The sequence below is a fragment of the Lepidochelys kempii genome, chromosome 1 (genome assembly GCF_965140265.1).
Source record: "Lepidochelys kempii isolate rLepKem1 chromosome 1, rLepKem1.hap2, whole genome shotgun sequence".
Classification (NCBI taxonomy): Eukaryota; Metazoa; Chordata; order Testudines; family Cheloniidae; genus Lepidochelys; species Lepidochelys kempii.
This window is the reverse complement of record NC_133256.1, coordinates 164752151-164766131: the sequence shown is the minus strand read 5'-3', so window position 1 is coordinate 164766131 and position 13981 is coordinate 164752151. Positions and strand designations below refer to the sequence as shown.

General features: G+C 42.1%; 1 protein-coding gene across 2 annotated transcripts in view; it reads right to left on the bottom strand.

Moving 5' to 3' along the window:
• URB1 (URB1 ribosome biogenesis homolog) overlaps positions 1 to 12078 on the bottom strand; it is a 71258-nt gene extending 59180 nt beyond the window's left edge. The window contains exons 1-6 of one of the 2 annotated variants that reach the window (XM_073362312.1): positions 11363 to 12078; positions 9586 to 9725; positions 7664 to 7815; positions 4353 to 4485; positions 2092 to 2188; positions 827 to 912 (exon numbers count right to left, since the gene is read on the bottom strand). In XM_073362312.1, the coding sequence (XP_073218413.1) occupies positions 827 to 912; positions 2092 to 2188; positions 4353 to 4485; positions 7664 to 7815; positions 9586 to 9725; positions 11363 to 11492 (738 nt within the window). In that variant the 5' untranslated portion in view covers positions 11493 to 12078. The remainder of the gene's footprint in view (positions 1 to 826; positions 913 to 2091; positions 2189 to 4352; positions 4486 to 7663; positions 7816 to 9585; positions 9726 to 11362) is intronic. The other variant, XM_073362303.1, reaches the window with a different exon arrangement.
• Positions 12079 to 13981: the final 1903 nt, after the last annotated feature.

Sequence of the window (13981 nt, the reverse complement as noted above, 5' to 3'; positions counted from 1 at the left end):
CAGACAACATGACACCCCATCACAGAACCAACTTCTCCCTTCTCTTTCAATGGGTTTACGTTGCACATGAAAAGTAGTCCTCCCTGCAGCAGCTTTCCTGGATGCAGCCCTGGGTTTTTACTGGAAACCTTCATTATAAAAACCACCATTTTCCTCTTTCCATCAAAAAACAGCTTTGCCTGGCAGACAACATCACTAGCCCCATATCAGGAGACTCCCAGTGTCAACAGCAAGCAGATCCAGACCACAACAGTTATCTCTAGTCAGGAGGTCAGGATGAGGGATGCTACAGAACCACATCAAGACTATGTCTTTAATTGGAACCTATGGGTAAAGGTGCTTCACCCACCAGACAAGGGCAATTCTCTGCACCCCATTTGCCCCAACAGCTCCCAATATGAAAGCAACAAAATCTCTACTCCTTCTGGAAGTGAGGCAGTGTGTTCAATAGCTAGATTTTCAAAGTAAGAGTAATAACTTATTGTGGATATGCCACCCCACTTCTCCAGGAGGTAAATGAGATGGGATGTGTGAGAAACGTTACATACAAGCAGTAATTCGCTCTTAAATTCAGCAGCTTGGCTATTTCATTTAATATTCTACTTAAAAAATATCACATTACAAACTTTAGCCCTGAGACAATTTTATGGCCAACATATAAACCCCCGATGAACAAGCTCAGCAACAGAAATGCCGATGATCCTTTGCAGCACAGTGCCAGAGTAATAAATAGGTGTATATTCTTTGGGATTGCGTTGTAAAGCTGTCTTCAGTAGCAAGAGAAACAGAAAGCAAGTGACAAAGCCATTTCAAGGGCATATCAGACCTTTGTTCCCAGCGTGGAAAGCAGAAGATTGATAGCAGAAACTTTATCTTCCTTTAATCCAGTCCTAAGAATATCTGGAATGAAATCTAAGAACATATTTCAAATGTTAGAGTCGTGATCTGAAGACAAGCAACATTTGAATATGAAATTAATTTCAGGGGATTTGTACTTGTTTGTCTACAATGTCATGTCACTCATCTCTGTGTTGTATTTAAAGACGAACAAAAATACCAGTATTAGCATGCATAGTGAATAGATAATACAGTGATAAACAAACTGCCGTGACATTGCCTTTTATGAAATACTTATTGTAAGAATTATTAAGCCAGTTAGCTCAGTTATTATTATTTAATACTTATATTGAGCTAGAGCGCCTAGAGACCTCAACCAGGTCAGAGCCCCACTGTGCTAGGCTTTGTGTAAATATATAGTTAATGACAGCCCCAGCCCTGAAGGACCTACAATCATTGAAGTCAATGGGATTAATTATAGGGTCTGATCCAAGGCCCACTGAAATCAACAGGAGTATTCCCTTTAGCTTCAATGAGCATTGGATCCAGTTCTTAGTACGTTAAGCCAAGTGCGTAGATAAGTCTTTTCAGACGTAGACCCTAAATTAGCTAAAAACCCTGATTTTGTCTCTATTGCGGTTCTGTGAGCTATTCTACACGGGGCTAGTACAATCACCCCTTCCTCAATATCTGGGGGTTGTACAATCACCCTCTGATGGCACTTCCCTGCAGAAGCCAAAGGAAGGGCTTAAGGGGTCCAGCGGCCAGAGACAGTGGCCATTTGACCCAAGAACAATCCATTCAGAGGGCTTACATGGGCCTTGCACAGGCTGTCTACACAGGAATTAATTTCACTGTGTTCAAAAACTAGACCTTGCCTGATTTTTAAATATTTAACCTTAAAAGAAGGCAGCACATCCAATGTTATTACATTATGAACAACTTTTAAAGCCATGAAGTCTCCTCTGTCTTCTGATCTTTGTGGTTCTGAAGGTAGTATAAGTTTATTTATCATTAACTGGGTCATCTAGGCCTTCCTAGTTATCCTGCAGTTTCTTTGCAGTCAGCATAAGCAATACCATCACCATTATTTTCAGCCAGTACAGCCAAGTGTTTTGGAAAGCATAAGCTTATTTAAAGTCAATTTTTAAAAATGAATTTCCTTTGTCTTGTCAATGCTATGTAATTGGTTCATATTTTCAAACATCACCTTTAAAAGATACTCCTTTAACAAAAGCAGTAACTGTGAAGTACCTTTTAACTCTAGCACTTGTACTAGGATTGTGTTGTCACCAGCAATTAAAAAGGAGAGAGCAAACTGAATATATGCCATACGGACATCTGGTTTCCCCTAAAAGAAAATTAAAAAAGACACTTTTAGCATATAGCTTGTACACAATTGCAAAATTATTACAGCAGCAGTTGGTTATCATAAAATATGTAATAAGTTGTATAGATATGTTTTATATAAACACATCCGCAGTACATTAATCTGAAAAACGACATGAGTTTGTCAATCACAGGCTATTAACCTTTCATATCTTAGCATCTAGTTAGAAAGGCTGGTTGATTCACTAATTTTTCAATTTTGAATACCTGGCCTAGGTCACAAATGATAAGTGGTTTGGTGGTCACACCCTAATCCCCATTTGCGCATATCACCAAACCACCACAGATTGTTGCGCTATTCAAGACAACTGGCTGTCTCATAAGACAACCCAAGGACCAGACTAATAGGGTGCTGTTGCTCAGGACCAATTTGTATTGGCAATGCTACTGAAACCGACAGGAGTTCTGTCTCCATAAAGGCCACAGGATCTGACTGTAAATTATGATTGTTTTTAAGGATTAATTATTTAACTTCCACCTGGAAAATGAAATCCCTAGCCTGTTAGTGCAGTGTTTCTCAACCAGGGGTACATGTACCCCTGGGGGTATTCAGAGGTCTTCCAGGGGGTACATCAACTCATCTAGATATTCGCCTAATTTTACAGCAGGCTAAATAAAAAGCACTAATGAAGTCAGTACAAACTAAAATTTCATAGACAATGATTTGTTTATACTGCTCTGTATACTATACACTGAAATATAAGTACAAAATTTATATTCCAATTGATTTATTTCATAATTAAATGGTAAAAAAGGAGAAAATAAGCAATTTTTCTGTAACAGTGTGCTGTGACATTTTTGTATTTTGATGTCTGATTTTGAAAGTTTTTAAGTGAGGTGAAAACTTGGGGGTACACAAGACAAATCAGACTCTTGAGAGGGGTACAGTAGTCTGGAACGGTTGAGAGCCACTGCGTTAGTGTATGTCATTTAAACTATATGTAAAAATCCCCAAATAAAATATAATTACTGGAGTACAATGAGAAAGAACTTCCCCTTTAAAAGTGATTTGCAAAAAGGGGGAAAGAAAAGAAATAGCAGTGGGGACATGAAAGATTTTGGGAGTTTGTTAGTTTTCTGCCTGATTTTTACATTAGAAATTCAGGTCTGGTCTACGCTGAGACACTATTACAACTAGAGAACTAGTGAAATGAGGACATCACAATGGAGTGAAATCTGAACAACTGAGACAAGGAGGAATTTTCAGGCATGTCTGAAACTCTGTTTTGGTTAATAATATCTAATTTACTCCCATGACTAATGAACACATTGTTAAATGAATATCCTGGATAAAGATTTAACACCCAAGACCTTCAATTAAGATGTGAGAGTTCACAAAAACAGCAAAACCAGGGAACACCAGACTTGACACTCCTGATAATTTAACATAAAAAAAAACCCAACCTATTTTCCCCTAAAACCATTAGTTACAATTTCCAAAGCAGAGTGTAGCTTTTTCATAAATATTGGGTGAAATCCTGGCCCCCCTGAAACTGATGGCAAAACTCCCACTGACTTCTACAGAGCCAGGATTTAACCTGCTAATTTTAGAACTGGACAATTTCCACCCCTCTGAAACATAAATTAAAAGCATTAAAACATTGCCTTTGCCTTCATTCCATTCTAGCCTTAAAAGGTCTTGTCTAATGGCAGTTCTGTCCTATGGCCACCAAACCACATAATAAGCCATGATGCAGTTTCATAACAAACTAAGCCACCCAATACTATGGCAGCAAAACTCAACCTGTTTTCCCCATGGCATTATAATCTTCAGGCGCTCCACTTCACCAGGGTAGCAGAGATCAAGCAGGCATGGAAATGAAATGAGCAACTCCCAGGTGCCAGGACTATGTTTATAATAGGTACTAGCGCTGATCTCTGAAGAGTTTCCCATTCACTTAAATGGGAAACACCCAGGGGTCATGGATGTTTATAAGTGTCTGTCATTATGGGAGATCTTGTATAACAATCAGACAGAAAAGGGGAAGGAAGAGGTGGAGAAGCAGTAGTGCATGAAAATACAGTGGAGTCGCATTAGCAAGTTTATTTTAAAAATTCGCAAAAGTAAACCGAAGATACCTCCATGCCAGATCATCTGACCCCTGCAGAAACTTTGCTCACTTTACCTTCTTATCTCTTTTCTTCACTAATCCAGGCAGGAATTTATTATTAAAATCAAAATGGCTATAGACATCCCTTGCAGAGTCTGGCCCCTGTGCCACCATGGCCGACAGCAAGGTGAGGCATACTCGAGTCATCCTACATGAATAAATAGGGGGGAAATGCATGTTATTGAAGGAATGATGGTTACACAGACGTTATAATGTGAGAATTTATACCTCTCAAATCATCCAGCCACAACTTCCACCAAAGTCAGTGGGAAATGCAGGCACAGAGCAGCACTCTGAGTCTGTCCCAATGTGAGTAAGCAAACACAGTGAGGAAAGCTAAGCTCTAACCACATTGAACCTGATTCTGTATTTTGCTGCATGCAAAGCTCTCACAGTCCATGGGAGCTGCGGCTCAATAAGGAATGCAAGATCCAGCATCTTTACAAAGCAACCACTGTTATTAATTTAGGCAAAATGCACGTGACTTTTTCCTAATTCACACAGAATTCTGGCCAATCTTATTTTCATATTGCCTGTTTTAAAATGTGTGTTTCTCAGATCAAGGCCCTGAGCCTGCAAATTCTTATGCATGTGCTTAACTTTAGTCTGGGGAGCAATGTCACTGGAATTACCCCTGGCAGGAAAGTTAAGCACCAACATAACTGTTTATAAGATCAGGGCCTTAATTCATTCCTACAGAATTGTTTGTATTATTATTTTCTGTTAAAGAATGCAGAAAAAGAGCTGTGTTCCTGTCACTGGATCAAACCCTGAGGTCCTTACTCAGTTTTCATTTAAATTTTATATTCAGTCCTTACTCACTCGAGTGGAAGTCTGAGTAACGAAAGGAAAAAGTCAGAGGTACTGATGTAGAGGGAGCAGGCACAAAGGAATTTACATCTACATTGTTCCTATCTACTCAGCTTACACACACAAATATACTGGGAGGCTGGATGTTGATTTTCCAGAACAAGGGGGAGAGCGCAAGAAATGAAGGCTCCAATCCCTGCATCCACTGATGTCAACAGGATTTTGCTGTTAACTTCAAAACTGGGGCCATAAGGGCCTGATTCTGCAGACCTTACTGATGTGCGAAGACATGTCATTATTAATGGCTGCAGGATCAAGCCCTAAAGTTCCAATATTGAAACGTTATCATTCATAAAAAACCTTGAGGAGGAGATGCATATGAAGCAGAGATCCTGCCTTCATATGCCACAACAACATGACCTCTTTATGCTTCAGCTGGACAACACATGTTCTCAGCAAATTATTCTAATCATATTCTATACCTGTTTGGTGCAACTGGCACATGAAAATAATTGTTTTGTGACTGCCAAACCCCTGCGCCTTACCATTTGGCCAATGTAGCTACTAAAAGTCAAAACACCCTATCTGAAATTCAACAGAGCAGTTTCCCTTAGGCAAGCTCTGGAAGGATTTCTCCAGTAGCTGTATTTTGGGGTCATTACTATGAGGGTAGATTATTTTGTTGGTACTGTTATTGGAGCCATGTTGATCCCAGGATACTGGAGAGACAAGGTGGGTGAGGTAATATCTTTTATTGGATCAACTTGGGTTGGTGAGAGAGACAAGCTTTCATGCTTACACAGAGCTGACAAAGAGCTCTGAATGCCACAGACAGGGTCCCTGAACCAATAAGCACCTTCCCTCATCCAAATGACATACTGGGATGTAAAGCAAGAACCACCCTCCAAACCTCAACTGCCATGGAGGGACAAGGCAGAAGAAATGGTTGTTGAAGTACCTCCTGTGGACTTAGGTTATAAATAAATTAAAAAATAAATTCAATCAAAAAAATTAGTTGTCACATTTAAGAGACAGGAAAAGGTATCTAAGAAAAGTTGGGCTGATGGAGAAATTCTATTACAAATGTGACAATATTTTGTAAAAAGACTAGGAAAAAGAAGCAACAATCAAACTCAACATTTCTTGCCATCAGCATGGTACAGTAACTCCTCACTTAAAGTCATCCCGGTTAATGTTGTTTCATTGTTATGTTGCTGATCAATTAGAGAACATGCTCCTTTAAAGTTGCCCAATGCTCCCTTATAATGTTGTTTGGCAGCTGCCTGCTTTGTCCACTGCTTGCAGAAAGAGCAGCCCGTTGGAGCTAGAATCAGGTGGGGGCTTGAAATCAGGGTGGACCAGCAGCCCCCCTATTATCTCCCCGCTCCCCTAAGTTCCTTGTGCGGCAGCCACCCAGCAGGCTATCAATTGCTGGCAGTTCAGCTGTCCCTCCCCACTGCCATGTGCTGCTCCCAGGAGCCTCCTGCTTGCTGTACAGGGGCTGGGGAAGAGGGGAGCTAATGTCAGGGTGTTCCACTCCCCCCTGTTCCTGCTCCTCGCTTACCCCATCTTCCATGGGGGGGGGGGGGACGGGACACACACGACAGGGCTCAGGATGGAGGGAGCATGCTGGCAGCAGGGGCTGTGGGTTAGGGTTAGGGTCAGGGTCACTTGCTGATCTACTTAAAAAGGCAATGTACTTAGAGTCAGCATACTTAAAGGGGCAATGTGCATCTCTCTCTCTCACAAACAGGGTGTGTGTCTCTACCTGCCATGCTGGCTCCCCTCCCTCCATTTGTGCTGCCTTGCAGAGTGTGAGGTTACATTAACAATGTGTTAACCCTTGAGGGCTCAGCTGTTCTAGTTCATCATTTAGCAGTAAGACATTTCCTGGGAAATATCCCACCCTCTTCCACACTCTGACTTCACCACCTCAACCAAGCTTCACAATCATCATTGCTGCGTACAGTATTAAATTGTTTGTTTAAAACTTATAGTGTGTGTGTAGGTCTTCTATCTGGTGAAAAAAATTTCCCTGGAACCTAACCCCCCCATTTACATTAATTCTTATGGGGAAATTGGATTTGCTTAACATTGTTTTGCTTAAAGTCACATTTTTCAGGAACATAACTACAATGTTAAGCGAGGAGTTACAGTAGTCTGCTCAGCTTCGGTGAGCAATAGAAAAGGAAACCTCTCTCTGTGCCTCAAGCAGTTTCATACCACAAATAACGTAGTTAGGGTAAACAAAGCAAGCAGAGGAAGAGAATGGAAAATTACAGACTCAGCTAAAGTCAAGCGCAGCACTACTCCCTGCAGCATTCCTGCAAACACTTATATGTATGTGCCTAAGTTTATACACTGTGAGCAGTCCTCCCAAAGTCAGTGCGACTGCACATTGCAAATAGTTCAGCACACGCTTAGGTCTTTTTGCAGGATGGTGGCCCAAGGCAGCATATTGCGACTGTGTCAGAGCAACCAACACAGGTTCTCCCTCTGGTATGCAGTAGGCTTACCGGTGACTTTCAGAATACAAAGCAGCATAGATTAATCTCATGTAGCTATTAATCAACTTCTTTACTATGTTCATCCCCACAACAGAAAAATGGGACAGGTCACTTGCTGTTCTCAACAAGATGGCTTCCAAAGCTTGAAAAATTAACAGCATCTGCAAAGTTCAGAGATATTTTAAAACATTGTTGCCATTACTTTCCTCCAATATCCCTATACAAGCAAATATAAATTAGAAAATTAGAACAGTAAACATAATAAATAATAAGTAACTGTGCAACAAGAGGAAATGCTTCCAAATGTGAAACTCAAGGTAACACACACTGATTCTCTTCCAGATGGTTAACACTGAAATAATATGCTTGGACAGAGGCTTCCATACTATAGTCTATGGGTCACTACTGAGCAGCAGAGACGTGGCTGGTCACATGGTACCAACTCTTCTCCTTGTTTCCAGCTGCAAAAGTCATGAAATTTAGTGTTGACAACAGCAAGACAAAGTACATCAGAGAGAATCATTTGAACTACTCACACACTTACTGTATTCTAAAGTAGTTGTAACCAGTAAAGATTAAGACCTAGGCCTCAATATGGACAGCACAATTAAAACATCTGCTCATAGTGCAGCAGCATTCAATAAAGGAAACAAGATACTAGGATGCACACATGGACAGAATGGAAAATAATACTCAAATATACAGTAGAACCTCAGAGTTACGAACACCAGAGTTACAAACTCACTAGTCAACCACACACCTTGTTTGAAATTGGAAGTACACGATCAGGCAGCAGAGACCAAAAAAAGGCAAATACCATACAACACAGTACTATGTTAAATGTAAACTACTAAAAACTAAAGGGAAAGTTTAAAAAAAAAATTTGACAAGGGAAGGAAACTCTGGGCTTGTTTCATTTAAATTAAGATGGTTACAAGCAGCATTTTTCTTCTACATAGTAAAGTTTCAAAGCTATATTAAGTCAACGGTCAGTTGTAAACTTTTGAAAGAACAACCATAACGTTTTGTTCAGTTACAAACAACCTCAACTCCCGAGGTGTTCATAACTCTGAGGTACTACTGTAATGCCATTATATACAGAGCTCAAAAACTATACCTAAGCCCAATACTGCACTGAGCTCCTCACAGTGAAACCCTACATACACACACAACCCTGCTGCATCAGGGCCTTACAAATCTCAAACTCTGTGTTTTATTAGTAAGTGGAAGAATATCTACACAGCAAGCAGCTAACAAAGTAAGATATGATGTATACATAGTTTTGCTGTTATGCAGACAGAGAGGATATTTTATTAAAGAGATTGTTTATTGAAAGTTAAAAGGGGCTCTATCAACTTTAATCCGTTGTAAACAAACACTTCTTTACCTAAATTACTAATAATGCCTCAGATAATTAGCGGAAAGAGAGCTCTATAAATCCAGTATATTGGTCACTATTTACACTCTTGTTTATGTTTTGCATTTCTCTCAGCTCAGACAATAAGTTTTACCTTCTGGTTCTTAATGCTGCAATAGCTGGATATCAAACTCTACAAAGGAAAGCTTGTTTATTTAACAACAAATGCTTTTATTAGATTTGTGTGTGCGCAAGTGTGCATAAATTTTTCTGTTGGTCTTGAGTTTTATAAAAGATTTTCTTAACAAAATTCAAAGGCCCCAATACTACAGAGCTTGACTTCAATGGGACTATTCAGAATACATTAGGTTTAGCACATGTAAGAGGCTTTGCAGGACGCCTTTACGTTTTATGACAAAGTTATAACGCCACTGCCAACTTAACAACCGATTTTTCTGCTCCTCAGATCTCCAAATAAATGCTTTTATTCTGTGTTTATACTACAATTATTAAATATTCTATTCAATGCACACTCTGCTGTCCATTACAAATGCAATGCATGTGGACAACTTACTTCACTTTCAGGCCTTCTTTCACCATCCAAAAGTCTGAAAATTTCAGCACACTCCACAGAAATTTTTATATATCCCTCTACTACATCATATAGTTCAGTAGATGATAATGTCTTAGCTGTGGAGATGAAGTTTTCTAAACCTGAAAGAAAATAAGCATTTACATCTGTAATCAAAAGCATGCTTTTCAAATGACAGATATAACCTTTATTCCAGCTTCACAAACTCTGCACACTGCATTATAATTTGCCCAGGTTCATGGGAGAAGTGTCTGATACGGAGTAAGAAAAGAAGTACTTGTGGCACCTTAGAGACTAACCAATTTATTTGAGCATAAGCTTTTGTGAGCTACAGCTCACTTCATCGGATGCATACTGTGGAAAGTGTAGAAGATCTTTTTATACACATAAAGCATGAAAAAATACCTCCCCCCACCCCACTATCCTGCTGGTAATAGCTCATCCAAAGTGATCACTCTCCTTACAATGTGTATGATAATCAAGTTGGGCCATTTTCAGCACAAATCCAGGTTTTCTCACACACACACACACACCCCCACACACACACACAAACCCACTCTCCTGCTGGATTTGTGCTGGAAATGGCCCAACTTGATTATCATACACATTGTAAGGAGAGTGATCACTTTGGATGAGCTATTACCAGCAGGATAGTGGGGTGGGGGGAGGTATTTTTTCATGCTTTATGTGTACAAAAAGATCTTCTACACTTTCCACAGTATGCATCCAATGAAGTGAGCTGTAGCTCACAAAAGCTTATGCTCAAATAAATTGGTTAGTCTCTAAGGTGCCACAAGTACTCCTTTTCTTTTTGTGAAAACAGACTAACACGGCTGTTACTCTGAAACCTGATACGGAGTATGTGACATTCAGTGTGGGAAGAAACTTAGACCAATATCATCTACTTGTTAACGTTTTCTTTCTTCCTGTATATTCACCTGAGTGCTAGGCATATTACTGCCAATCCAAAGATACATCCACTAATACAGAATGGGCAAGTTACAAATGCACAATGCAACCAACTACACTTCACTGAATAAATCCCCACAAAGGACAGAATTTATCCAAGAATATTTCTACCCTGAACACTGAATTACTTCATATCATTTCAAGCTCATTTAAACATGCAAAAACTGCAAAATAGTTTTGGAGAGCAATAAAAGGCCCCCCCTTTTCTTTCCTTTCTCTCTCTTTTTTTTTTTTTTTTTTGCATTAATTACAGGAATACTTGTATACTATAGAAAATACATATAATGCACCCAATTACATCCAAGACTGCCTAGTGAAAAAGTAATATAGAGAGAGAAAATGCAAAATCTTTGTGAACAGTAACAGCGAGCGATCCACAGTACAAATACAACAATAATTCATGTATCACTGGGGCACCAGCACTAAACAAGCTCCTAGGTGTGGGTCTCAATCCCCCCTCCCCGCAGGGACGGCCCATCATGCATAAAAGCAACATGACTGGGAACAGTAAGGCGCTTGGAGCAGCACGGGGAGGGGAGCAGGGCAGGGTGCGCGGACACAGCAGCGATGCCCGGGAAATAACGCGGGGCAGGCGGCGAGCGCAGCAGGACCTCAGCACAGAGTGCCAAGGCAGCAGCACGGGGGGGCGATGGCCGGGGACAACTCAAAGAGCAGCCTGGGGGCGCCCCACGCTGGAGCCCAGCCAGTGCCAGTTCAAGGGCGGCGGCGGCGGCAGGCTCCCCCGGGGGAAGCACGTGTAAGCCCAAGCCCCGCTCCCGCCCCGGCTCACCCTGGATCGCGGTCTCGGGGTCCCGCAGCAGCGATTTGAAGTGGGTGCCCGTGAATTCCCCCTCCGCGCCGCGGGCTCGCTTGGCCTCCGCCGGGCCGGGCGCGGGGCTCTTTCGCTTGGGGGCGCCCATCGCGGCCGCCTCCAGGCTGCGCACGGCGGCTACACGCGGCGGGCTGGCCCGGCCTGTGCTCTCCCGGAAGCGGCCCGCGTCCGCTTCCCTGCTCGGTCCTCTGGAAACTGCAGCCCGGCAGCGCCCGAGCCGCCCAGCGCTGGCTGAAGAAGCCCCCGGCTGTCTCCGAGCTCCAGGGGGGCCCGCGCCCCTGCCCTCCCTACACGCCCTTGGACATCCAGCCCCATGCCCCTGTTGCACGCCCAAGCCCCCTCTAGGCCACCCACCTCCCGTCCAAGCACATCTACCTAGGCCCGGGAGGAGGCAGGGAATTAGGCCCCCACTGCAGCGTTAGGCCTTCCGTGCCTAGCCCTCTGATTGGGGGTGGGGCGGAGGGATAGCTCAGTGGTTTGAGCATTGGCCTGCTAAACCCAGGGGTTCTGAGCTCAATCCTTGAGGGGGCCCTTTAGGGATCTGGGGCAAAAATTGGGGATCGGTCCTGCTTTGATCCAGGGGGTTGGACTAGATGACCTCCTCAGGTCCCTTCCGACCCTGAGATTCTGTGATTCCAGCAGGAGCCCAACGTGTGCTCGCAGTCAGAGCAGTTCTGGTATGATGTTAAAACACCAGCGGGCTGTCCCCGCCAGGGTAAGCAATTGCAGGAAGTTTAAGAAAACGTTCCTCACAAGACTCTGAGAACACAAGGGAAATTCCCCTAAAGATCCTGCTTTCTGGGTATTGGCTAATCCAACAACAGCAGCAAAAAATCAGTGGAATCCAGTGGGTGTCTGTTTGTTTCATTCTTCTTCAGTGAGACGTGCAGGGCCATCCTTGCAGGAAAGGTTATCACAAAAATGTGTGTCTGGTATTTCATCAGAGAGACATCTTGTACAGGCTGCTTTAATCTTAATCCCTAAAGGCAGGGTTGATACTGAGTACTGCCTTATTCCTCAAGGAATCCTGCTAATTTCAGTTGGACAACTCAGCAAGAGAAGGGCAGCAGAATTGGGCCCTAAATCAGGGAGATGGAACATCTCTTTCTCTTAAGTACAACCATACAAGAAGGGCGGGGGGCATATTCCATCTGTCATCCCTACTTCACTGGCATGTAAATATCTATCTGTTTTAATAACTCTCATCACTGTAGTATGTGAGCCTCTAAAGAAACCTGAAGAATGTAGGCACTTCTACTCCTGTTTTCCCCATCCCAATTTATTGTACATAGCTGCATCTTTACTAGTCTCTCTCCCTCCTGGGATTTCCCTCTTTTATACTGTTGTTTCTCTGGGACTCCTCTCCCCCAACCTTTGGTTCTCCATTTTCATTATCCCTCTTCCCTGTGGTCTCCTAAACCAGTAGCTGTTAACCTTTCCAGACTACTGTACTCCTTTAAGGAATCTGATTTGTCTTACGTACCCCAAGTTTCACTCACTTAAAAACTACTTGCTTACAAAGTCAGACATAAAAATACAAAAGTGTCACTGCCCACTGTTACTGAAAAGTTGCTTACTCTTGTTTTTACCATATAATTATATAATACATCAACTGGCATATGAATACTGTACTTCCATTTCAGTAAGTACATTTGCATATAGAGTAGTATAAACAAGTCATTGCTGTATGAAATTTTAGTTTGTACTAACTTTGCTAGTGCTTTTTGAGTAACCTGTTGTAAAACTAGGCAAATATCTAGATGAGTTGATGTACCCCCTGGAAGACCTCTGCGTACCCCCAGGGATACGCAGTACTCCTGGTTGAGAACCACTGTAAACACTCTCACTTCCCTTTCCTCCCAAATTCTCTATCCCTTTGGTCTTCTCTCTCCTGGTATTTCCCATATCCCTGGATCTCCAACCCCCTTTCCTATCTTTTGAGGATTCCCCCCACCCTGGAATTCCCCCATCTCAGAGTCGTTCTCCCACCTCCCAGTTAGGTGTCCACCACTGGTGATGCTGCTGCTGTTCCTAACATTCCCCCTACAGCTCAGTTAGATATACTGTTTACTTCCTGTCATGGACTATTGTATATAGTTACTGCTTGGTGTCAGTCAGTCACCACATTCAATCCCAGAGATCAACCATATCAGTGCTGCTTGCAGTGATCTCTTTGCATAGTATGCATATCAGTTTGTTAATGTCTGTAACACACTTTCAGATATTTCTGCGTAGAAGCCATTATAAAAATGAAAATGATTACAAATGTAAGATGTTATTCTAATAATAAGTCAGTTATGCCAGTTGTGTTCTTAGAACCTGTCTAACATGGGAAACACCATAATTAGAGTGATTTGATTTCGTTGTTTCCCAGAATTATACTGAAACCAGGGTTTTGTCTTGGTTTCATCAAGAACGGTAGTTCTCAAACTTTTGTGTTGGTGATCCCTTTCACTTAGGAAGCCTCTGAGTGTGACCCCCCTTATAAATTAAAAACACTTTTTAATATATTTAACGACATTATAAATGTTGGATGTAAAGTGGGGTTTGGGGTGGAGGCTGACAGCTCACGACCCC